Source organism: Euprymna scolopes, chromosome 40, assembly GCF_053919585.1.
Source record: "Euprymna scolopes isolate OS-2025 chromosome 40, ASM5391958v1, whole genome shotgun sequence".
NCBI classification, from domain to species: domain Eukaryota; kingdom Metazoa; phylum Mollusca; class Cephalopoda; order Sepiida; family Sepiolidae; genus Euprymna; species Euprymna scolopes.
Window position 1 is genome coordinate 51416431 of NC_136521.1, and position 27989 is coordinate 51444419.

General features: G+C 37.1%; 1 protein-coding gene across 1 annotated transcript in view; it reads right to left on the reverse strand.

Annotated features, from left to right (window-relative positions):
- The window catches only part of LOC145265566 (uncharacterized), a 229050-nt gene that overhangs the window by 4164 nt on the left and 196897 nt on the right, over window positions 1-27989 (reverse strand). The window contains exons 2-4 of the mRNA XM_080121540.1: window positions 10756-11073; window positions 3430-3718; window positions 359-483 (exon numbers count right to left, since the gene is read on the reverse strand). Coding sequence (XP_079977666.1) covers window positions 359-483; window positions 3430-3718; window positions 10756-11073 — 732 coding nt within the window. The remainder of the gene's footprint in view (window positions 1-358; window positions 484-3429; window positions 3719-10755; window positions 11074-27989) is intronic.

Consider the following 27989-nt stretch of genomic DNA (forward strand, 5'->3'; position numbering starts at 1 on the left):
TTTTAGACGTAATCCACCACACTAGTTTACTCTAATTTATTTTCTCTCATAAAATGTATATATATATGTATATATGACATCTAATTTACATAAGGAAAACACGTTGCTCCTCCCCACATCATTATATATAGCCCCAATCCATCCTCCGACTCTCTCGTCAATGACCATCCCTCTTGAAGAAGCCCGCATAAATCGGGCGAAACGTTGAGTATTCAGGTCCTTCTACCTCCATTTTATTTCATATATATATATATATATATATATATATATATATATATATATATATATATATATATATATATATATATATATAATTTTGTGTGTATGAGTGCTTGTATGTGGTATTGTTTTCTCGCACCTGCCATGGCCAGCTGTATCTTCGTACTTCGTCACCTCCCACTATCCGATAGTTTCTTTGTGAACCTGACGGTCGCGTTCCACACTTGTCTGGCATTGACAGTTCCGCCGTGCAATTGGAAACCCCTGCCAAGCAAAGAAAGTCAAGACATGAGTATAATGCAGCTATTACATAACAATATATAGCAATCATTACTATTACGGACATCAATTATTTCAAAGGTAATACAATTAAAGGAACTAATCCAAAAGAAATCTATTTTGCTTTATCTAACCATTGGTGATCTATTTGCGTTAAAAAAAAAATCTTTAATACAGGGTGGAACGATAAAATTGTCAACCCTAGAAAAGACATGACCCTTTTTGTTGTTGTTGTTGCAGATCGTCTACTAGTAGGCAAGAGATAGAGAGGCCTTCTATCATGTCTGAAAGCGACACAATTTTCAACGAGCGAGATCAGGGATGCACCGCTGTACAACTCAATCTAAGTTATGACGAAAGGAGCATTGCCAGAACCCTCAAAATGCATCACCGATTTTCCCTGGCTAAAACCCAAATATAAAGTTTCGTATGGGTTCACATATCCTATATATTAAGTTTCGTGTCTGTGGACCAAAAACTAACAGAGGAGTTTCATAGGCAGCATTTTTAAAACATACACACACACACATACACGCACACACATATATATATGTATATATACGCATACATAAATATATATAGAAAGAGGTTTGTGTTTACTATAACGTTGTACGCAAATATTACGCAAGTATAAATCATGTAGAATATCTGCATGAATATAATTACACGTAATAGTTAACTAAGGATGATCATCCCATGAGAAAACCGAAAAAACTAATATGGAGTTAATTAAAATGAATATTTAAAAGAATATGCAAATTAGCTAGATCTTTTGCAAACGAATGCAATTCCACGGCCCATATATAACAAAGTTGTATTAAATAGAAAGGCTAAAAAAGAAAAAAAGCCTTTTTTCTTTTTTGGCTAAGATAATAGTGTAGTGCTTTACACCCTGGCTCTGCTGAGATATGAAGAGGCAAATTTGGCCCTGCGCGGAACGGCTCATCCAGGCGGCTCGGTCGCCAAGGTATCCGCATTCACCGATGACGTCACGGTCTTTGGGTCGAGCTTCAGAGACACCAAGATCGTGTCGGAGGCGCTCGCTCGGTACGACAGAATCACGAGGTCAAGATAAACCGCAGCAAATCGGTTAAACTTCGGTTGGGCGCCTGGAGTGGCAGCGCAAACCTCCCGGCGCCCTTCAGCTGGACGGATGGTCCGGTTCGGATCCTCGGATTGTAGTTCAGACCGGGTCTCCAGCTCAACAAAAATTGGTCGGAGGTACGGTCACGAGATTTCGAACGTTATTCACCACTCTCCCGAGATCGTCCTCTTCATTTTATAGTCTTTTTTTTTCTTTACTGATGACGTCATTTCGCATGCACTTGCATGTAGTCGGCCGTGCTATATTGCACTATTTCTTTTCCTTCATATCTACAGTTTTGTCCAACCGTTTTGCGACACCACAAAACATCCGAGTACCAATAGCAACCATAATTATTTTTTGCATCACAAAATTAGCATGATAATTACAGTACAAGTAGGTTCAATCCTTAGTACGGGCACCAAACAAAATACAATTGTGAATTACCTAGACATTCTACCCAATCATAGCTGACGGAACCAGTCCATGCTACCCTTGTGCATTAAATAAAGCGTTCCGTTCAAAATTCCGTGCGAATCCGATAAAAAGCTTCCAGAAAGATATCAGAGTTCGACAAGATACACATGAAGAAAGTCGAAAGCTACATCTACCGACACGTTGTGAAACGTTGTAATCTAAGTTACAAAAAAAAAAAAAAAAAATAGAACAGAACTTCAACTCAAGATGTGAATAGTAGTTTGAATAATTCCCGCCAAAAGAACTGAATTTTGCCAAGTACTTTATTCACTGCGGCATGGGTCCTTGTGGGTCCCGAGTTCGACAAAAAAGATCCCCAATGTTATATAGTTGGATGCGTTAGGATCAATATAACGTAAAATATCTTAGCGCATGTTGTCCGGGCTTTTTGTAGGTATGGTTGCATCATATGGTGAAGGAATGGAATAATTATGAACAAATAAGAAAATCAATCGCTGTTGCATAAAAATATACGTTTATTATGAACACACACACACACACACACACACACACACACACACACACACACACACACACACACACACACACACACACAGATGTAACGACAATTCAAACATAATAGATGAAAGCTTAGAAGTCCAAGTATGATAACAGGAACGAACGGGAACGATGCTCATTTCTCCATTTTGAAATCTCTTTGTTTTCCTTCCACTCTCTACTTCCGGTCGTTGATCTCGCGAGAAGTTGCAAGAGTTTAAAGTCTAGGACTCGGACAAAGGGGAGGCAACTTTGTCCAAAGAAGTAAAGAATTACTCCGCTTGCATTATACTTTTGTATCGTCCTAACACCCAATTAGATAAAATACACATGAAGAAAGCCCGAACGTTACTGTCGAACTTGAGAATCTGCATGGAATTTCGAACGGCCTGCAAGGATCTGTAGCATAGTATCTAAACTACCCGGTACAAATCAGTTGTAAAAGTTACACTTCTCTTGTGGTTGAACGGTCAAACGTCAGCGTGGGCGATACTTAACATACACTTGTAAATTACTTAGGATTTCTACCAAGTAATCCCTTACGGGACGAGAGCATACTACTACTGTGGATTAAATAAAGAGCTCCAGACGAGATTCCATTAGATAGAAAGATTCCCGAGTTCGGCAAGATACACCTGAAGAATGTCGGAGTTTACATTCGCCGAAACATTGTGAAAATGATACTCAATATGTGAACAGTAGTCCGAAGAATCCAAATAAAACAAATTATCAATTCATATCTCAAAAGATACACCTGAAGAAGGTTAGAGGTTACATCGGCCGAAATCTTGTGAAAATAACACTGAAAATGAGAACAGTAGAGAGGAAATCCAAATAATATGAAAATAAAATGTGTTGCCTTGTTTCTTTACCTTTTTTGTTATTCTTGTTGTTAGTGGATCCTTTCTTCGTCTCGGCCGGCTCATCGGCGACTAACACCGAGAGCGTGTATTTTTTTTCGCAGGTACCCGTGAGAGGGCGGCACTTGCGCGTCTGCTGGATGTAACTCTCACCGCACACGTTCTTCCAGCGGGAGCGGCACTGGCGCTTCCGTTTCTGCTTACAGTCGCGCGAACATGGCGACCACGCGGTCCACTTGTTGTAGAAGGCGTTCGTGATTATCTGCTGTACTTCTTTCGCGCGCCGCAAAGGGGTTATCACCTAAAACAAAACAGAAAAAGAAACACGGATAAAGAAACGTTTAATTCAACAACTTACCTGCCTGTGTCCCGCGCCCTCCCCCCCGCGATATATATATATATATATATATATATATATATATATATATATATATATATATATATATATATATATATATATATATATATATATATATATATATACATAATGGGTAAAGAAATTCCAACGAAAGAAAGATATATTTAAATAAGGGAGTAGTCACCAACAATGTGTATTTTTTAACATTATTTTATTATTCCGTGTCTTGGTTTTTCATTGAGAATTATGTTTGGATCATTGTAATAATGTTTTTAAGTCATTGAAATCGTTTTTACGCGCGTTTCTGACGGTCTGTGAATAATAAACACTTACAAGCCTCCACCCCTTGGAAAAACTTCAAATTAACTACGAATATCGCCATTTTTACATCTCCAACACATTTGAAAATAATTTCTGACGAGGACGCATCACAGACCGTCTGAAACGCGCGTAAAAACGATTTCAATGGCTTAAAAACATTATTACAATGATCCAAACATAATTCTCAATGAAAAACCAAGACACGGAATAATAAAATAATGTTAAAAAATACACATTGTTGGTGACTACTCCCTTATTTAAATATATATATATATATATATATATATATATATATATATATATATATATATATATATATATATATATATATGTTAATGCTTCCGACAAATGTTCGGATTAAGGCAGAAGTCCTCGTCAGGCAACTTTATAAATTGTTGCTTTTCGCGACCATGTAAATTTGTTTATATAATAAAAATAGACCTTTCTTTTCATTTATTGAGCACTCTTAATAACCTAGTTAAATTCTTTAGTTATCACTCTTGAATACCTTTAGTACTGTATGTGGATGACTATCATGCTCCCTATCTTGGGTTGAGCATATTGGGAAGTGATATACAAATTACCATTAGCGTATGAAGCGATGCTCTTTGTGTAAACAAATTGAGCTTAGGTATTTAGACAATGTCAAAACATTTTTAATTCACTGCCCACATAGCAGCAGACGTATAGCACAACGGTTAGACGTTTGAGCGATCGGGTTTCGATCCTGGCTTGAGGTAGTTGCTTGTCTAGCCGCACTGATGAGCTGTGAAACAGCGAAACAGTACTGTATGTGAATGGCTATATATATATATATATATATATATATATATATATATATATATATATATATATATGTGTGTGTGTGTGTGTGTGTGTGTGTGTGTGTGTGTGTCGCTTCCTAAATTTATTCCGAATGAGCATTAAGACAACACAATTTCCCAAAAGGTATTGCAGGCAAAATAAACAAAGAAATGACCCCCTCTCTCTCTCTCTTTCTCTTTCTCTCTCTCTTTCTCTCTCTCTTTCTCTCTCTCTCTCTCTCTCTCTATATATATATATATATATATATATATATATATATATATCACTTTCACTTAGGAATGTTGGCAACCTTCACGTGAGCACTCCCGTAAGTACCCATTATCCTTCTAGAAAAAAATCCTAATAGAAAGATATTGAGGAAACGAATGCCAACAAAAATCATGATGATGATGATGAATAATGCTTAACAAACTAAGATTCAGATGATATGCTGATGCAATACTTGCTTGCTGCACTATTTCAATAAGGTCTGTTTGTTTGTTCACAATTTACAATAGATCACAAATTAATTTTCACACTGAAAACAGAATGTATATACGTTTATTCCAGCCTGATTTCTATATTCAAAGGACATCTGCATTCAAGAAGTAACCTCTTTTACATCAAAGAAAATCGTTTTTAATAATTAGCTCCGTGTAATTAATTGTTTGCTGTAATAGAATTGCTTTTACTGTTCTATTTAGAAATATTATATGAAGTTGGTTTATTTGTTTTTTTTTTAATTTCGTATTTAATTTTATGTATTTTCAATTATGATTAAAAGGGTTATATGGAAAACGGAACGCATGAATAGAGTAGAAAAAATGTATTAACAAAAACATACAAATTTGTGAGTTTGTTCATCTAGCCAACGAACAAGCTCTTTTGACTTTCTGGATGTAGACATCGAATTAATGCATTACCTTCTGTATATCTTATCTGTATATGGATTAGTTAATTCGCAGATAGTTCCGCAAAACATTACCTGGAAGTAACAATAACGTTGTTATCTCAGCACGGTAACATAAGTGCATAGGTACCCATACTATTTAAGATACACCTAATATCCTACCTTCTTACGATTCATGGAAGCACTAGCAGGGTGACCCGACGCTGCTTGGGATTTAAAGAGGATTAACAAACGTTCCACAATTTTCACGGCCCGTTGTTAATTCGCAGATAGTTCCGCAAAACATTACCCGGAAGTAACTTTATGTATTTAAGTTATGAAAATTATTTCCCCTTCAAGCTATGAGAGTTATTTTCGTTTAATTTTTAAAGATAAATATGGCAACGTTTATTTCGACAATTATATAAATGCAACTTTGTCTGTGTGTGTGAGTTGTTCGTTATAGACTCCGAAACGGCTGAACAGATTTTCTTTAAAGTTTACTGTCTGGGAGTGATCTTAGTTAAGTTTTGTCTAAGAATACCCCTGATAATTACCGATAATCGATAGCAGCAACCGTTATTTAATTTATCTATCATCGGTAAGGCCATTTTTCCATGTCGTCGCTTAGCAACAATGACAGAACAACGGGCCGTGAAAATTGTTGAACGTTTGTTAATCCTCTTTAAATCCCAAGCAGCGTCAGGTCACCCTGCTAGTGCTTCCATAAATCAAAAATGTGGTCTTCTTTCAGGAAAATCGTAAGTAGGTAGGATATTAGGTGTATCTTAAATAGTATGCGACTAAAACCTCTGCCTAGCAATATGGGTACCTATGCACTTATGTTACTGTGATGACATAACAACATTATTATTTTGAAAGCCATTTTAAACATGGGGAGGGGGGTGTTTTGTAAGTATTCTGTACTTCCGTCTAACAATTTAATTAAAAAAAGATATTGTGAAACTTGAATTTAACTTGAAAATACTATTTTTAAAAATAATGCGGTAACATTAGTGCATAAGCGTCGCAATATGTTTTAAACAGGCAACGCTATATATATATATATATATATATATATATATATATATCGTTTGCAAATGAAATTGATGATGGGACCTCTAGAGTGAAGGAGTGGGATTTTGCTGCTGTTTGTAACATCTACCGGTAAACAACTTGCTAAACAAGCGCAAGGTTGAAACATTGCAATGATGGGACTTGGTATAAAGGGTGGAATGATAAAACTATCGCCCTAGAAAAGACGACATGATTCCATTTCCTTTTGATGAAAACTGCTTTTCTTTTTATTGTTGCAGACCATCTTCTTGTTGGCTAGCTGTGTACAAATCTTAATAGCAATAAGAGCCTTTTATCATGTCTGAAAGTGACACAATGTTCAACGAGCGAGATCGGAGATGCGCCGCTGTACAACTCATGCTCTACCGATTCAAGTTATAACAACAGGACCAATACCAGCACTCTCAAAATGCAAATCCGGCAGAGCTCAATGAAGTTTCCGGTCACGGTTATGATCTTTGGTGTGGTTTCAAGTGAGGGCCACATCATGCCACCTCACATCTTTTAAGTCGGTTTGAAAGTCAACACCAAAGTGTACTTGCATGTGCTGAAGAGTGTGGTGATCATCTGGTGCAGTCAGGTGGATGCTGGCAGACCCTCAGCAGGTTTGGCTTCAGAAGGAGTGCTACGGCTTTGTACCCTTCTCTCACTGCCATACCTCCTCCTTCGACATGAACCCCCTGGACTACTTCGTTTGGTCATACATCGAGAACATCACCAACATGACCTCTCAAAACACCAAAGCCATCCTGGTAAGTCTTCGCTGAGCTCCTGCCGGCGCTTGTGGAAAAGGCATGCTCCCAGTTAAAGACCTTTATCGAGGTGGCGATTGAGGCTGAAGGCGGCTACAGTGAATAGATATCAGCTCTACTACATAATCAAGTTACCTGAATTGATTTTTTTTTCAATAAAAGTTTTAAAATAAAGCTGTAGTGTTGTTTTCTTTAGGGCGACAACTTTATCGTTCCACCCTGTGCAATGCGAGATTCTATTTTGCACCCTTGAGACTAGTGGTCGGTGCACCATGCACAACATTATCCATGCATGAGCAACCCGACAAACTTACTGCACGTCCGTATCACTTGCAATTCATCAGACTACTGTTCTCATCTTGAGTATGATTTTCACAATGTTTCGATTGATGTAACCTCCGACCTTCTTCAGGTATATCTTGTCGAACTCTGAAATGTTTCTGTCGAACTCGAGAATTTGGACAGAATTTTGAATGGAACTGTTTATTTACTTCACTGGGGTAGCATGCTCTTGTTCCGTCAGCCATCACAGGATAGAGGTCTAAATAATTTGCAATTGTATTTTTCGGTCGCCCACACTGAAAATTGAACTTTCAAATTTCAGGAGAATTTTTTTTTTTTCCGAATATTTTAACCACTGCGACACTGATCCTTGCGGAGAATTGAACGTTCAACCCCCCTAAAAGTGTGTAACTATTACGACTGATTTGCACCAGGTACTTTAGCTACTGCGCTACGCATCCTTGCGGGCCGTTCAAAATTCAGCGCAAATTCCCAAGTTTGACAAACAAAAATTTCCGAGATCGATCAAAAAAAAAAAAAAAAGAAAAAAAAAAGAATCTTCCCAAATTAGACAAAAAAATGTTAAATGTTGAGACATTATGTTGAACAGAGATGGCGGCGTAAAAGCAGTACAGTTCAGAGCAGATCCTGAGTGTAATTACCAGTAACAAAGATGGCGGCGAACTGATTGAATCCAAAATTTCATTGGTTGCTCACCATGACTTGCGGTTATAAAAACGATTGTCGAAATGATTGGTCTCATACCCCCCATCAGAAGTCCAAACATTTCACAAAAAAAAAGAGAAAAAAAAGAGAGAGATTCCAGAGTTTGGCGGAAAAACATTCCCGAGTTCTACAAAATACACCCGAAGAGGTTCGGGAGTTACATCGACCGGAATGTTGTAAAAATCACATTCAAGATATAAACAGTTGTCTGATGAATCCAAATAATGCGAATAACCAATCCTCATCTCAAAAATTCAGAAACATCTTCCTGCTAAATAGAAACACACCCGATCAACCCGACTAGCAGCAAAATTACACCCTTTCACTATAGAGGTCCCTTGGTTTCATACTCTAATGGCTTCTCTCATCAGACCGATCGCATTTGGAATTCCCTACATGCTCGCTGTTTTCCTGGCCATAACAATATGCAAAAAATATAATTGTAAGGTAAATAAACAGTTGCTGCCCAAATCCCTACTCTGGATATCTCTATCATAGTAGGCCCTTATGTATGGTTTGAGCCGTAAAAAAGGAAACTAGAGCAAACAAACAAAAAATAGAACCTGAGTTATGTGTGTATTATTTGTGACCTCTGTAGGTAATTAACCGATATGCTACAGAGGTCACAGATGATACGCACATAACTAGGGCTAGATACTCTTCTTTTTTTTTCATCACCAAAACAAGCCATTTTGCCACTTGAAACGTATAGGGCTACTATTTGGGATTGTATGTAACAAGAGACTGTAGGGAGTTGAACAGCATGATGTTTGTTCACATTACATTTAAACTTCTGCACGTAGGTGCATTCAGAAAAGCAGGAAACAGGGGGGGGGAGGGGATTCCAATGTTCAACAGTGCGAGGGTAGAAACTATTATAGTAGAAGGCTTTCCAGCATCTAGGGACCTCAACAGTGAAGAGGTGGGATATTGCTACTTGTCGCATTAAAGCGGAGGAGGGATGTATACGTTTAGATGGGAGGGGGTATATGTGATATGAGTTCATCAGAGCATACTCCAGTAAAGTATTTGAAAAACAGGCACAGGGATGCGACATTGCGGTGATGGGACAGAGGTTGGAGCTTGGCTGATAGTACGGTACCTGTTGGATTATCTTCTATCAATTGCTTATGGACTGGGTTAATTATGTCACCCTCATTTCAACCGAAATGGCTTTAATTGGAATGTATCCAAATTTTGATTCGCTGAGTCATTCCGTTTAATGTCAGCTCCAAAAGAAAGTCTAATATTCAGAACGAACTAAAGACCAGTTTGTCGTCGGTGAGTCACGCGTTATTAATATCGAATAATGTTGCGTAAGATATGTATATGCTTTAGTGCACGCGAACTTACAATGCGTGTGTATGTGTATGTGTGTATGTGTACGTATGTATGTGTGTATGTGTGCACGCACATACACACATCTGTATGTGTGTGTATGTGTGTGCATATGTGTGCATATGTATGTGTGGGAGGTATGTGCGTGTATGTGTGTGCATATATGCGTGTGTGTATGTGTGTGTGCATATGTGCCTGTGTGTGTATGTGTGCACACACATGTGTATGCGTGTGTATGTGTGCGCATATGTGTGTGTATGTGTGTGCATATGTATGTGTGGGGGTATGTGTGTGTATGTGTGTGTGCATATGTGCTGTGCGTGTGTGTGTGTGTGTGTGTGTGTGTGCGTGTGTGTGAAGTTGAGATATACTGGAACATTCGTATTATTTGAATTCTTCGGACTACTGTTCTCATCTTGAGTGTTATTTTAGCAACGTACGGTCGAGGTTACTCCTGACCTTCTTCAGGTGTACCCAGTCGAACTTGGTAATGACGTAGACAACAGACAAGGGCTCGAGTAAGTTAATATGCATGATCACTGTTCCAGCTTCATACAGATACCAAACCTCCATGGAACACAATACCGTGTGGCTGCTTCCCAGGTGACTATAACAAGTCTTGTTAAGCCGTCCTCTTTAATGATCTAACTCAAGTTCCACCATTACTGATCATGTCGTCTCACCATCTACCTAACACTTAACCCTTATCCTCAACTAGCCTCTGGGCCTTGATAAGTGGTGAACCCCCAAGTAAAACTGAAGCTAAGTAACTAGAAATATGAAAACCGTACCTTAAATGAAAGAATACTGCACTGTTTGTTCCTTCTTTTGCAGAAGCGTTTGTCTTTGATGGTTGTGTTTCCGCAGTATCGCGGTTCCACGCAACTTCTCGTCCGGTACTGCTCGCACCGGCGGGAACAGTGCGACCACGTGCCCCACGCCGAATAATGTTCGCACATCACCGTAGACGACGACGGCGAGGATGACGAGCCGCTCTGTTTCCGTTTGGGAATTATATTTCCTTCGTGGTCAACCTGTGACATGTTTCTGGACGCTGTGTATTTGTGTGAGCCGCGCGGGATCTGATGGCGACCACGCCTTCTTAAACTCTGAAAAAGAAAAACACAAATAAAAATATACATTACTTTATTTAATCTAATTTGAAAACGGAGATTATATATACTTGAAAACGGATATATATATATATATATATATATATATATATATATATATATATATATATATAGAGAGAGAGAGAGAGAGAGAGAGAGAGGGTGTCTACAAAGTCTGGCTACATTATGTGGCCAGACTTTGACTTTGTGGAAGCATCCTGTAGATTATGTAGCCAGACTTTGTGGGCACCCTGTATATATATATATATATATATATATATATATATATATATATATATATATATATATATATATATATATATATACACCCACACGTGTGTGTGTGTGTATGTGTGTGTGTTTGTATATATATATATATATATATATATATATATATATATATATATATATATATATATATATACACAGGGTGCCCACAAAGTCTGGCTACATAATCTACAGGATGCTTCCACAAAGTCTGGCTACATAATGTAGCCAGACTTTGTGGACACCCTGTATATATATATATATATATATATATATATATATATATATATATATATATATATATATATATATTTAACAGAATGTAGCCATCAACAATTGTGGCTTTTTCAGCCTTTTATCATATTTTTATTTTAAAATATTTTTATAACACGTTTCAAGCTTTGTTTCGCTCTCTTCAGATATTTTCGTAATTTTTTTTTTTTTAAATGAGAGTTTGAAATGTTATTTTTACATCTGCTAATACTAAATGTGTTTTTCAGAGTGATGTGGTCTCAGATATTCTGTCCCCAACAGTAAGTGTTGGTAGTGTCCAGTCAGAGTTAAGTTCAAAGAGGAGGCTTTTGGTTCATTTGGTGAAGGTTTTTTATGTTTTTTTATGACTTTCTTTCTCCATGTATAGCACACACTCACACACAATCACACACACATGCATATACATACATGTACATATGCATATACACACGCATACGCACGCACGCAGGTATATACACATATACACACGCATATACATGTATACGCATCTGTATATGTGTGTGTGTATATACATATATATGTATGCATATATATGGGTGGGTAAATGCATTCGTGTGTGTATGTGTGTATATGGATGTATGCGTATGTGTGAGCCCCTGCATATGTCTCTATATATATGCATGTGCGTGTATGTATGTGTGTGTGCCTGCATACGTATGCGGATGTGAGTGTGTATGTGCATACATGTATGTATATATATATGTGTGTGGATGTATGTGTATGTGTGTGATTGCGTGTGCGTGTGTGTGTATACATTATCTCCTACCTATTCTCCATCTTACTTGTGTGTGTGTGTGCGTGTACTTATGTTTGAATTATTAAGTACATGTATGCATGCGTGTTTTGATTGGGAAAGACAAAAAAAATTAACCAATATGTGCGTGATATATTAGTGGGTGGATGTGTGTGAGTACGTGTGTGAGTGTGTAGGTGGGTATGTATATATGTATGCTCCTACATATATTTCTGTGTATATGCGTGTGTATATGTGTATATGGCTGGATTCGGAATTAAATAACCCGAAAAGGGTTGATATGCCGTGTTAAGTGTTGAGACATTATGTTGAATAAAGATGGCGGTCAAGATTCAGTGTAGTTCCGATCTTGGGTGTTAAGTAATTACTAGTAACAAAGATGGCGGCGAAGAATCAAATGCAGGTTCGTGACGGAGACGACGGCGAACCGATTGAATCCAAGTTTCAACAATTTTTATAGTAACTTTGGAAGCTTATCATTAGTTGGTTATAAAAACGATCGTCGAAATCATTGGTGTCATACCCCCCCATTAGTTCGTTTGATGGGATATGTCTCCTAGCAACTTCGGCTGCAGGGAGACAGGGTACAGTACTCGTCAAGAATTCGTTCTTGACACTCAGCTCGACAGGTGAGGGGCCGAGATCCGGCCCAGCACCTGTCGGACTGAGGTACACCGCTTGGGTACTACCTAGTAGGTCCACCCTCCCAGGCCTTGCCACCGGGCTTTCCAAGGGGAGGCAAGTTAATTGCTTTTCGCCCGAGGCGCCCGAGGCGCCCCTACCGGGGAATGCCGACTGGAGTGCCCAGGCAATTTTTGTTAAGTCGAGAGCGTCCCTTCTTTAGGGGTGCTCGCCTATTCTGCACCTTCCGGCCTTGTGCCACATTTTACCGCGGTGCACAGCAAATATATGTCTACCCTATTAGAAGTCAAAAACATTTAAAATGTCGTAAAACAAAACAATCAAACAAATCATCAAGATAAAATATGTTAAGCTATAAACAACGTGAATCATTACGTGATTTTTTTTTTTCGAAATTAATGGATTCGGCATTAAATAACACGAAAAACGTTGATATACCGTAAAACAAAACAATACAAACCAAACACCACGAATAAATATTTAAAGAACTTGAAGCATGAACCTTCTTTCCAGAGTTTCTGAAATCGCCATTAAATAACTCGGAAAAGGTTTGATATGCCGTAAAAATACACAACCGAACCAAGAATACGTGTTAGAGAATGGATAGAGAGAGAGAGAGAGAGAGAGAGAGAGAGAGAGAGAGAAAGAGAGAGGGAGAGAGGGAGAGGGAGATGTGTGAGTTATAGTGTAGACACGTTGACCGGAAGTCAAGATCAGCTGATTTGATTGCGTGCGAGTCATGTGATCAGGTTAGCTGAATCGAGGAGAGTTTGTTGGGACTTGGAAGAGAGCGGACGGCTTCGCTGTTGTCTCCTCCTCTTCGCTGCGGGGGGGGGGCGAACGCTTACGTGGTAGAAATAAGACCTAGGAGAAGAAACAACACAGGCCAAATTCACTTTCCAATCTTCTGCGTTCAAACTGGAAGGTGAATAAAAAACTATAGAACCAATTTCTTGTCTTGGAGTGAAATAAATCTTCGTCCCAAAAACAGGTATCAAGTCTCCCTCCCAGACGAGAATTTCCAGATGGACCAACGAAATGGCAGAAGGTGTGTTGAAGATACATTACATGTCACACACATATTCACACTCAACAGCATATGAACATATGTGATAGAAAGACCACTAGACGATCGCACACACAACGACATTAACTCTGATAAGATAATCAAACACTCAATCTTTTGTAAATAGACACGTTTTAATATATCATCTCCATTCCAATTTCAACCAATATATAACATACGTACCCGTTTCTATCGCTCTTTAATTTGTATTCCTAAGATTAATCGGACGCTTGTTCTCATCTTGGGTGTTATCTGTACAACATTTCGATTGATGTAACCTCCGACCTTCGTCAGGTGTACTCGTCGCTATGCTTTGGCAGGAAAAAAAAGAGAGGTAGCTCTATACTTTAAGGTTTCGAATTTTTGGAAGTAAGTTTACACTAATTATAAAAGTTAATTTAATTTTTTAGGGAACCCTAAGGGTATAATTTCTAACTTATTATCGTTAAGTTTTAACTAAATCTATCAAAGGTCGCCATGTTTCGGCAGAAAACAGAATGGCGCAGACAGCATTTAAGATGAGAAGAAATGTCCGATTAATCTAAACAATACAAACATTCATAACTCTTCTAAAATATTCAGTACTATAAGAAACTCTTTGATTTCTTGTCCTCTTTTCCATGAGAAAAAAACAAAAACAAAACAAAACAAAACAAAAAACAAAAAACAACAACAAACAAACAAACAAACAAACAACGAGTTTTCTTTGAATCTCAGCCAAACAACAAAGCGGAAAAGTCATTTTTACTTTACTTTTAAAACCAGGTCAAAACAGTATTGGTAAGCGTTTGGCGTTGCTTAAAATGCGTAAAAGTGAATTCAATACATTACACCGAATAATGTTAAATGTTATAAAAATTCCATCACGCAAAACTACACCAACATACAATGCACAAAATTGATTGCAATATATATATATATATATATATATATATATATATATATATATATATATATATATATATATATATATATAACTACTTCATTTATTCGCATAAATTTAATATATGAAAGTATAGATTTATGCGTAAACTTGAAGTATTTACTTCAAAAGTGCTCAATACGTAGGTAGAGCTAGTTAGTAATTTATAAAATATATATGGCGATTAAGCTACACTGAATATTCTGCGTTTCATCCAACTATAGGATTCGTCAGGCTTATATATATATATTTTGATTCGTCAGGCTTATATATATATATTTTTATACAGTGATCACCACTTATCAAGGCCCGGAAGCCACTCAGTGATAAGGGTTATTGCAAGTACATTACGTTAGTGTGGAGATTTGATGAAGTGTTTAATTAGGGAGGGCGGTTCATTAGGAATTTGTTAACATTAGACTTGAAGACACCCAAGTTGTAGTCCGGAGGGAAGCAGGCAGACGGAATAGATATAGAGTGGGGGAAATTTTTCACAGCTAGACGGGTGTTTTTCGTGAAAGATTGTCGAGGGGGGACCAGGGATTGGAGTTCAGACGAGCACCTGCCATGAAAATAACGATAAAACAAGGATAGGCTCGCAACGTCTCTTCTGTGGGAGAGAGGTTGCAGGGTAGAGAAAAGGGCATCCCCCACTAAGCCACGAAGTCTATTTTGTACTCTGTCAAGGCATGATAGGCTGTTTTTGGCCGCTCCTGCCCAGATATGGCAACAGTATTCCATCCTTGGACGTACTTGGCTTTTATATAGATAGAGAATTGCATCAGTAGTGAGATATCTTCTGGAGCGGTAGAAGGATATATATATATATATATATATATATATATATATATATATATATATATATATATATAACTACTTAATTTACTCACATAAAATTAATATACGAAAGTATAGATTTATGCGTAAACTTTAAGTATTTACTTCATAAGTGCTCAATACGTAGGTAGAGCTAGTTAGTAAGTTATAAAATGTATATATGGCGATTAAGCTACACTGAATATTCCGCGTTTCATCCACTCTAGGACTCTTCAGGCTTAGGCGCATAAGCCTGAAGAGTCCCAGTGTGGATGAAACGCGGAATATTCAGTGTAGCTTAATCGCTATATACATTTTATATTTATATATATATATATATATATATATATATATATATATAAAAGTGAACGTGTCTGTGTGCATTTCCCTACTCAATAACTCTGTCAATTTTAAGTCTAGAACGTGAAATTTGATATACAGGGTACTGAGATTTGGGAAAATCGTTGTGATTGGGTTTCGGCCAGAAACTTCGCTGTTAAGGGGTACAAGTTCAACGATTTGACCTTTAAGAACTCTTCCAAACTCCTCCGACAATTTTGGGTCTACACACGTGAAATTTTAGATATAGGTTCCTTGGACATAGATCTAAGTTAATAACTTGAGCTCAAAACAATAAGTGTTAAGCGGTCATAATACGGGTCAAAGTTAAAAAAATTAACCCTGTTTTTTGTTTTTGCTCAGCATACACCTCTAAACACCCGGGCAACGCCAGGCACCCATGCTAGTGTATATATATATATATATATATATATATATATATATATATATATATATATCTGTGGACCTTGCTTGCTTGCATTTTGTCCTTGACAATCGAGTGATTCCATCCGTTTTTTTAAAAAAGGAAGATAGGTGAATTTATATATATATATATATATATATATATATATATATATATATATATATATATATATAGAGAGAGAGAGAGAGAGAGAGAGAGAGATCTGTGGACCTTGTTTGCTGGTATCTTGTCCTCGACAATCGGGTGATTCCCTTCTTTTTTTAAAAAAAGGAAAGCAGGTGAATTTATATATATATATATATATATATATACACTTGTGCCCGATATTATTCATACCCCTCGGATCTTTGAGATTTCTATAAGAATATTGCTCAAACCAGAAGGTAGACAATATTAAAGGGATTTCAAACAATAAATCAAGCATAAGCATTTAATTTAAACTCAACAAATAAATAAATTATGCAAGTTTGAAACATTATACAAAGAAAAACAATAATGGCACTAGTTCAAAATTATTCATACCTCTCTTACTAATAGTCAATAGCATGCCCTTTATTCTTAATAACTGCCTGTAACCGTTTGGGATATTTATCAATAAGGTTTTTACAAGCATCAACACTGATTTTTGACCATTCTTCAATGCAGTAGTTCTCCAAATCCCTCAAATTTCTAGGTTTCCGCTTTTTAACCTCAGTTTTCAATATGTGCCAGAGGTTTTCGATAGGGTTCAGGTCGGGACTCTGGCTAGGCCATTTCAAAACATTAATTTGATTATCCTCAAACCATTTCTTGACTATTTTGGCAGTATGTTTTGGATCATTATCCTGTTGAAGGACCCAGTTTGGTCCTAAATGGAGCTTCTCCGCATCCTGTCTAATGTTTTTCTTGAGTATCTCCAAATATTGCTCCTTCTTCATGGTTCCATCTATCTTGACCAAACTACCTGGACCACTAGCCGAAAAGGAGCCCCAAAACATTAGGCTACCACCACCATGTTTCACCGTGGGTATGGTGTTCTTTGGGTTGTAAGCTTCTCCTTTCTTCCTTCAAACGTAAGAAGCATCCATATGGCCAAACAATTCAATTTTTGTTTCGTCAGTCCACAAAATACTTGAGAAAACGGACTCTGGAGAATTCACATGGGTCCTAGCAAACTTTAGACGTGCTGCAAGGTGTTTTCCGGTGTGCAATGGAGTCCTTCTTGGTCTTCTTCCTTTCAGACCATTTTCATGCAGAGTCCTTTGCAATGTTTGCCTTGATATTTTTATGCCAGAAGACTCCAGATTTTCTAAAATGTCCTTATTAGTGGTGGTTGGATTTGCATTAACACTTCTTACAATATTCCTGGTGGCTCTAGCAGACAGTTTCCTTTTTCTTCCTCTACCAATCAAGTTGTTTGTTGTGTGGTGGCTCTGGAATTTTTTGATGATGCTCTGTACTGTTGCTGTAGGGACCTCAAATTTCTTGAAAATTGACTTGTAACCTAAACCATCATTATGTGAATTCACAATTTTAGTCCTAAGATCATTACTAAGCTCTTTTTTTCTTCCCCATTCTAATAATTTTTATTCTTTTATTGGTTTTCAGTTGATATCATTTTAATTTCTGAAAAATGCAAAAAACGAAATGAAATTAATCAAAGGTTGTATAAAAGCATTCAAAATAAGAATCAAACAGAAAACAAACAGTCAGAAACTCGATTAATACTGAAAAAATAAGGGGGTATGATTATTTTTGAACATTGCAGATTTTATAAATAGCTGTATATTTCTTTTATTACAAGTATCCCGAGATTTTAAAATGACGAAAATGATCAGAAGAGGTTTATTAAGAATATGTATCAATATGGACGTAAACAATAAATTCTTACAAAAGTTACACCTAATAAACTCAATTTTCAAGGGGGGTATGAATAATATCGGGCACAACTGTATATATATATATATATATATATATATATATATATATATATATATATATATATATATATGAATGAGAATATTGGAAATAACATTCCGACAAAATAGAGAAAATGAGAAGGAACAAACCGAGTTATGTGTTCATCAACGTTTCGTCTTATTTTCAGACTCATTCATCCAGAGGAAGTATCGAAAAAAAGACGAAACGTTGATGAACACATAACTCAGTGTGTTCCTTTTTATTTTCTCTCTGTCTTTTTCTTTCTCTCTCTCTCTCTCTTCTCTCTCTCTCTTTATATATATATATATATGTATATATATATATATATATGTATATACACAGACACAGGCACACACATATACACACATACACACATTTATATATATATATATATATATATATATATATATATATATATATATATATATATATTATTATTATTTTTAGAAAAAAAATTTTCCCAAAGATTTAATATATTTAAATATAGATAGGCCAGTGGCAATGTACATATATCAATAAAATAATAAAGCCAGGTAAAATGACTCAAATATTAAGCAACATTGTTAACATTTCTGTAACCGAGCAAAAACTAAACCAACAAGAAAAGAAGATTACATCATATTTTGCATTTTTACAAATGTTTACAAATTGTTTCGACATCAACTAAACAATTTTAAACTTTATATTGTTCAAAACTCTTCAATGTTGGCATCTCATCAGACAAGAAATATAAGTTTAATGCATATCTGAACATATTTTCATCCTGTTATCAACGGTACAAAACAGTGGGACCCGCCTCGCCATGTTTGGATAAATCCTCTTCCGGTGTTTATGAAATTTTATAAATATAATAATGATAATAATAATGAGGACAATAAAAATAATGATTATAATAACGATAATAATTATGATAATAATATTAATGATACTACTATTACTACTACTACTAATAATAAAATAATGATAATAATAATATACTACTACTACTACTACTACTACTACTGCTACTACTACTAATAATAATAATACTGCGAAGGATTGTAGGAATGGAAGGTTAGAATGACTAAAGTTGTCTTAACCTCTGTAGTTTTATAAATGTCTGTATTCTTGAGTCGATTAATAAGATTTGCTAAGATATCGCGCCATAATTCGAACAGAGTTTTAGGCGTAACCCAACCCGATGACTTTTACCAGCCCCCCCCCCAAAAAAAAAAACAAAAAAACCCAAAACAAAACAAAACAAACAAAAAAAAAAAAAACAGTTTTATCGCATTTATTTGGAACGAGCGATGCGATAGAGGATATCGCTGCTACAGACGATAAACCAAATAGATTAGCAAAGTTTGACATATCGGGTATCATTACAAGATGCGAGTGATATGAACACGAACATACAAATTGCATCAGGAAATGTATTGAAAACATTTGAGTTTAGGGTTAGGGTTAGGATTAAAGTTAAGGTAAGCATCGAAGAACACACACTAAATAAACGTATACCATTCGGGATAAATATAGTTTTTTTGTGTGTAACGCAAATAGCAGTACAGATAAAATTGCAATAAAACGAAATCACGTTTCTGAACTTTGCAGATGATGGTTGGTTATTCGTATTATTTGGATTCATAGGACAACTGTTCTCATCTTGAGTGTGATTTTCACAACGTTTCGGTCGATGCAAGCTCCGGCCTTCTTCAGGTGTATCTTGTCGAAGGTTACATCGACGCAAGCGTTGTGAAAATAACAATCAAGATGAGGACAGTTCTGATTGTCATGCTGTGTTGTGCATGGATGTCTAAGAATAAGATTGGAACACGTGTGTTTGGTTGGTAAGAAGGGAACTGAATAATGGCGCCCCGCTTTATTGATTAATTGCTATGCGCATGCGTGAGTGCATACAAAAGTTAGATCACGAAACCGGAACGAAAGAGTCTATATAAAAGTTACTGAAACGAAAGAGCAGCGCTATCATTACACTGATGAATCCAAATAATACGATAACGGATATACAAGCTCCTTCAATATGTTTCCAGACTTTTTTGTACAGGTATTTAAAATTGTGGTAGACTCTTGAAAATTCAGTATGTTATTGCTAGACATCTTATGAGATGACTGGCCAATTTTTATAATTTCAGGTTCAAATGATCAGCTACAGCAGAAATTGGAATACTCCTTACTAAAGCCCGGTTGTCACAGCTTGTGAATTTCAAAAATGCAATTTGGACGTGAGGACACTTTTGATATGCAATAAAATTATGTTTTAGACTTGGAAAAATGCCGCAGAAACGTATGAAATGATTCAGACTGTTTTTCGACCATATTGCATGAATCAAGCATCAGTTTTTTTTTTGTTTTCTTTTTACACAGTGATCACCACTTATCAAGGCCCGGAAGCCACTTTTGAGTGGTATAAGAGATTCAAGGAAGGCAAGGAGTCCGTGAGGGATGATGAGAGGTGTTGGAGAAGTTAGGAAGTCAGTTTGATTGGCTAAATAAAAGACTTCATGGATAAGGACTGTTGTGTATCTATAGAAACAATGAGTGCACAGTTTGATATCAGTGTGAGAACGGTACACACAATTATTCACGAGGAATCAATAATGCGGAACATTTGCGCGAAGTTTGTTCGAAGGCTGCTCAGAGGAGACCACAGACTATTTGACCAAGATGGGCATCAAGAGAGTTCCTCATCCTCCCTATAGTCCAGACCTTGCTCCCGGTGACTTTTGGTTATTCCCTAAGCTTAAGGAAAATCTTACAGGCTGTCGTTATGAGACAATAGAAGAGATGAAAGAGGCCGTGACGAAGGTTATTGACGCGTTCACACATGGGGCCTTCCAGAAATTGTTGGAACGGTACAACAAGTGAATTGCAGCCGAAGGAGATTACTTCGAAGGGGACTAGAGTTTTATGTGTATACTACCAATAAAAGTGTCCATACGAAACGGGGTTGGAAACTTACTGAAAGCACCTCATAGTTCTGATGAAAATAGATATCCACACATTCGTGTGGCCGGCAGACCAATTATCCTCCACACTGATGATTCCCGGAAAAGGATGAAACACATATGTACGTGTTTAACGTTGTCCGGGAACAACACGGGTTGTGTCCAGTTTCAGTCGCAAATGAGGCAAAAACAAAGAATAGGAAATAACTTGTTGAACGAATAAGTACGCGTTTATTGAACACACGTGTACGCGTTTGTTGGACGCACATGTACGTGTTTGATGAACGCACGTGTACGCGTTTGTTGAACAATAGAGTACGCGTTTGTTGAACGAATAAGTACGCGTTTGTTGAACACACATGTACGCGTTTATTGAACTATTGAGTACGCGTTTATTGAACTATTGAGTATGTGTTTGTTGAACGCACGTGTACGCGTTTTTGAACTAACGAGTACGCGTTTATTGAACAAACGTGTACGCGTTTGTTGAACGCACGTGTACGCGGTTGTTGAACGAATGAGTACGCGTTTGTTGAACACACGTGTACGTGTTTGTCGAACACACGTGTACGCGTTTGTTGAACGAATGAGTACGCGTTTGTTGATCGCACGTGTACGCGTTTGTTGAACAATTGAGTATGCGTTTGTTGAACGCATGTGTACGCGTTTGTTGAACACACGTGTGTGCGTTTGTTGAACACATGTGTACACGTTTGTTGGACAAATGAGTACGCGTTTGTTGAACATACGTGTATGTGTTTGTTTAACGCACGTGTACGCGTTTGTTGAACGAATGAGTATGCGGTTGTTGAACACACGTGTACGCGTTTGTTGAACGAATGAGTACGCATTTGTTGAACACAGGTGTACGCGTTTTTTGAACTATTGAGTAATCGTTTGTTGAACGCAGGTGTACGCGTTTGTTAAAAAACGTGTACGCGTTCATTGGACACACCTGTACGCGTTTGTTGAATGAATAAGTACGCATTTGTTAAACACACGTGTACGCGTTTGTTGAACGCAAGTGTACGCGTTTGTTGAACGAATAAGTACGCGCTTGTTAAAGGACGTGTACGCATTTTTTGAACGCACTTGTACGCGTTTTTTGAACGCACGTGTACGCGTTTCTTGAAAAATTGAGTACGCGTTTGTTGAACGCACGTGCACGCGTTTGTTGAACAATTGAGTACGCGTTTGTTGAACACACGTGTACGCATTTGTTGAACGAATGAGTACGCGTTTGTCGAACGCACATTTACGCGTTTGTTGAACAATTGAGTACGCGTTTGTTGAACGCACGTGTACCCGTTTGTTGAACGAAATAGTACACGTTTGTTGAGCACACGTGTACGCATTTGTGTGACAAATGAGTACGCGTTTGTTGAACACACGTGTACGCGTTTGTTGAACGCAAGTGTACGCGTTTGTTGATCGAATGAGTACGCATTGGTTGAACACACGTTTACGCGTTTGTTGGACAATTGAGTATCCGTTTGTTGAACACACGTGTACGCGTTTGTTGAACAAATGAGTATGCGTTTGATGAACACACGTGTATGCGTTTGTTGAAAGAATGAGTACGCGTTTGTTGAACGCACGTGTACGTGTTTGTTGAACAATTGAGTACGCGTTTGTTGAACCCAGGTGTACGCGTTATTTGAACGAATGAGTACGCGTTTATTGAACGCACATGTACGCGTTTCTTGAACAATTGTGTACGCGTTTGTTGAACAGATGTATACGCGTTTGTTGAACGAATGTGTACGCGTTTATTGAACGCACTTGTACGCGTTTGTTGAACAATAGAGCACGCGTTTGTTGAACGCATGTGTACGCGTTTGTTGAACGAATGAGTACGTGTTTGTTGAACAATTGAGTACGCGTTTGTTGAACACACGTGTACGCGTACGCACAAACGAGTGTGTCCTCATGTGTTTCCCTCCATTGAGCTCTCTTGTTTTGCTACGAAGATGTTACAGAAGGAGGATGAAAAGTATTAACCTAATCGGCGATTACAGCGTTCGTAATATACTGGGTGTAACGGTAAAACTGTCGGCATAGAAAAGACGACATGATCCCATTTCCGTTTGTAATGTATTCATTTTTACTGAAGTAGTATACTTTTAACCGTCTTCATTCACCAGAAATTATGAGAATGTGAATGAAATGACCGTTTTTACAGCAAACAACAAAATGAAAATGTTGCTAAAACTGAACAACATATAACAAATACACAGGTGCATAGAGATTAACTCAGCTAGTATGCTTTAAATTATTTTAAAGCGTTTATTTAAATACAGAAATAGTGTTGAGTGTTATGTGAGAACAAAATGAAAAATGTCTAACACGCAATAAATATCAAGGTAACATTTATTGGGTTGGTTTTTATAAGTATTTTGTTTAATTTTCGATTTTTGAGCGATTATCTAGACTACAAACATGTGATACTCTCTTGTCAGTCAGTAACTTATCTGGCCTTTAGTAATATTTATTTGTAATAGACTGATTTTGACTACGTTTTTATTTTCTATTGTAAAAAAAAAATGCTTAATTAAATTTATATGGATCACATTGATTTACGACTAAATCAAATTTTAATTGCAAAAGATAAGCTCAATAGTTAGCATAAAATAGAGCTAATTAATACGTTGCTTTCTCGGTTTATTATCATTTTATAATAACTACTGATGGAACGATTCAAATATTTCCCCGATTCCGATACAATTACCGATTCTGCTCTAAATTCCCGATTCCGATACAATCACAGAATCCAATTCTTTTTAACCATTTAAATATTTTAGTGATAAAATTGTTTTGTTTTTAATTTGAAAACATAAATATGTTCATATATTTGCCCAAACAGAAAAATATACTAGCGGCTGATCTATAGATTTTTATTTTACTGGTAATTAAAAATTAATGAATATTTGTCATGTTTTCATTGGTAGAAGCAATAAAAAAATTAAAAAGAAACAACAATTAAAAGACTCGTTTTTCGCATCGAAAAATAGGAACAAATATTTCCGATTCCGATACCCCAACAAGTTCCGATTTTCCCTAATCCGATTAATCGTACCAACACTATAAGTTATACCCAAAGCAAGACATCGGTTTTACAATCGTTTTTCAAATTTGGCATAATAAACAGAAAATCTATGTACTTTAATTTTTAAAACTCACTATATCTGTCTGTCTGTCTCTTTTGAAAAGTGCATCTCCTTCGAATAGCAAGGTCGCAGAGCGGTGGGTCAAATGATCGCACTTTTTGTGGGCCGTTCTTTTATGGGTTTTAGCTGCTAAGGGGTGAAATTTGTAAAGAATTAGGACTTAGCAGGCGCAAGTCAACATAAAATGCATCTGTACGCATGCGCAAGTATACGTTTATTCGTTGAAGTTGATTAATTTTAACTATTTCTTATCCTGCTGACGATAGCTCAAACGATAACGACTAAAGCTGGAGCGCTAAATGTTTTGGTTTCGATTATAGCTGATGGGACCTTTGTCATATAAAAAAAAAAAAACTTTTGAAATCACTCTTATGTAGCGGGTTCAATATAATAATTAATAGATAATTGGCTTTATAATAATGAATATGAAATCTGCATAAATTAAAATATCATATTTAAGCAAATTTTACGACCGGGCAACGCCGGGCAGTCTGCTAGTTTATAATATAAATCTTATGTATGTATGTATGTATGTATGTATGTATGTATGAATGTATGTATGCCTAAAACTTTCAACAGAGGCGACAGATTTTTACGAGCTCGGTATCGTTTTGAAGCTCGACCGTTCGAACGACAAATATCGAAAAATTGGCTAAAAACATTAATTCCTTCACCCTCAACTGGGCCCTTTTCTCCAGGGAGGAGTCGCTTTTTTCGCCGATAGTTTCAAAAGCCATGCCCTCTTTTCGATTGACTAGCCTTAATTTAAACCTTTGTTACTTCCGGTTTGGTGATGGACGCAACAGCAAAGACGTCACGTTTTGTTTTTTTTCACGTTTTTTCTCTCCTTCGCGGTACTGGTTCAAGCCTGCCTGTCTACTACCACTTTTTTTTTTCCTCAACACATATCTTCAAACACCCGGGCAACGCCGGGCAACGTCAGGTACCAAGACTAATACAATATAAACGACAACTTATCCCCATCAGAATTATAAAATAAAAATGGAAACGAGGGGTGGGGTCCGAAAAAGATGGATTTTTTAATTGTATATTGGATTTTTTTAAAAATATTATTTGGCTTATTCAAACAACTGTTCTCATCTAAGGTGTTATTTGCACAACGTTTTGGCCGATGTAACCTCCAACCTTCTTCAAGTGTATCTCTTGAATTGACGATTGATGTGTTTTTATTATCTATATAGGATAACATGTGTGTTATTTATAAATAGGATAACACGTGTGTTATTTATTTTGTGTATCACGCTTACATCCGAGTGACTGTCGTTTAACTATAAACTTCCATTTTTTGTAATAAATATTTGTGCCAAGAATTCTCCATAAGTTTTGGTTTCGGTTTCGATTCGAGCTGATGAACCCAAGTGATATGGATATATTTTTTTTATTTTTGAAATCGAAACTTTATAACACATAAAAATCGATAGAACATTAACTCTATAATAACATATACGAAATCTGCAAGAATTAAAATATCATATTTAAGCGTACTTTACGACCGGGATACGCCGGGCGTCCCTGCTGGTTTAGATAAATACTTTTGCAGTTTTAACAAAAGAGCTACAATAATATCAGAGCGTCTCCATTTACGCTGAACGTCTACAGAATGCCAACATCAATATATTACATATGAATGAGTCCCCCGTGAAATTTCTTCAGATCCCGCTAGTTTGGATTATTCAGGCTACTGTTCTCATCTTTAGTGTTATTCTCACAACGTTTCGGCCGATGTAACCACTAATCTTTTTCATTTTTGGACTCGGAAATTTTTCTGTCGAACTCGGGAACATTTAAGTGTACCTATTTACTATGCCTCCCCACGGGACAGAGTTAGACACCAGGGTCGTTTTTTAACGTGGAGAAAAGGTACAAAAATAAAAATTGTCTCAGTCGTGAAGGATTTCTCCTCCACCGAAAGAGAACAAGAAATAGAAGTGCAGCATCTGAAGAACAGATGGTATTTATTTGCTCCCCCACCGAGCAAATTAGGCACAAGGCCGATTTTTAATGTGAGGAGTGAAGGGAGGGGGAAGGGAAAAAGGGGACCAGCTCCCGAGAGGTGGGAAATGGGAGCTGGTTAAAGGTCAGGCATGTGGGGTTGCCCCCACATCTGGTCTTTGCTAGTCATAGCTAGTCATAGCTTGCAGCATCTGAAGAACAGATACTACACTTTGATCTTGTCCCGAAGGCCAAGTATTTACTTTTTATTTATTTGCTTCCCCACTGAGCAAATTAGGCAGGAGGCCGTTTTTTAATGTGGAGATAGGGGGAAGGGGGAGGGAAATGGGGATCCAGCTCCCGAGAGGAGGGAAGTGGGAGCTGGATTAGAAACTGTTGGTATGAAGGGTTGCCCCTTCAGTGACCAAGGTCAGATATGCGGGGTTACCCCCACATATGGTCTTTGCTAGTCATAAGCCCAGACCCCCGTGGGGGTGCCGAAGTATTTACTTCGGGAACATTTAAGTGTAATGTGAAACAAATATCTTGCTGTACAATACTCCGGTTAAGATGCCCCCTGTAAATCTGGCCCTTAATCTACAGCAGCCCCTTTCGTCTTAGTAGCGATTTGATTTGTTGGGGAGGGGGATCAATATAAGAATACAAAATTAAAAAAAGAGACAAACGTAAGTTTTTTTTTTCTTTCTTTACGCGAAGATATCGAATTTCCTCAAAACAAACAAAAATAGTTGCCTCGATTAAGAAGGAATGTGGATCCTAACGGAAGACGGAACGGATACTACACTTTAATCCTTAAAATTCCAAAACGTTATCGAATTTCCCCTAAAGAGATGGAACTAAAACAAAACAAAACAAAAAAACGTTGTATAAGTTAAAAAAAAAAAAAAGAGTTCCGATCGTGACCAAAGACAAAACAGATACTACACTTTAATCCTTAAAATTCAAAGAAGAAAAAATCCGGATTAAGAAAAGGTTCTCCCGAACCTTCAAGGACCCTCAAACAAGGCTTCTTGGATTTCGAATCGGAGGGGTTTCATCTCCGTGGCGTTAGGGGGTGGAGGTGTTTGATCGGATGCAGATAGGGTTAGGGTTAGGATTAAGGTTGAATTTTTATTATATGAGTCGAGTTTATTTTGGTACAAGGAATGTGGCTTGGTCTTTAACTCATTGGAATTATTTTGTTTCATCTCTCCCTCTCTCTTTCTAATGTTTTCACTCCCCCTCTTCTTCTCTTCTTCACTTTTCCACGTCTCTATTTCTCTCTATTCCGTCTCTCCGTTACTCTATTTTCTTTCACTTCTCCCGCTCTCTCGCAGCGATTCGTTCTCTATTTCTAGAACTCCCCTTCCCTCCCTTTCTCACTCTTTCTCGCACCCTCCCTCCCTTTCTCTTTCTTTCTCGGAC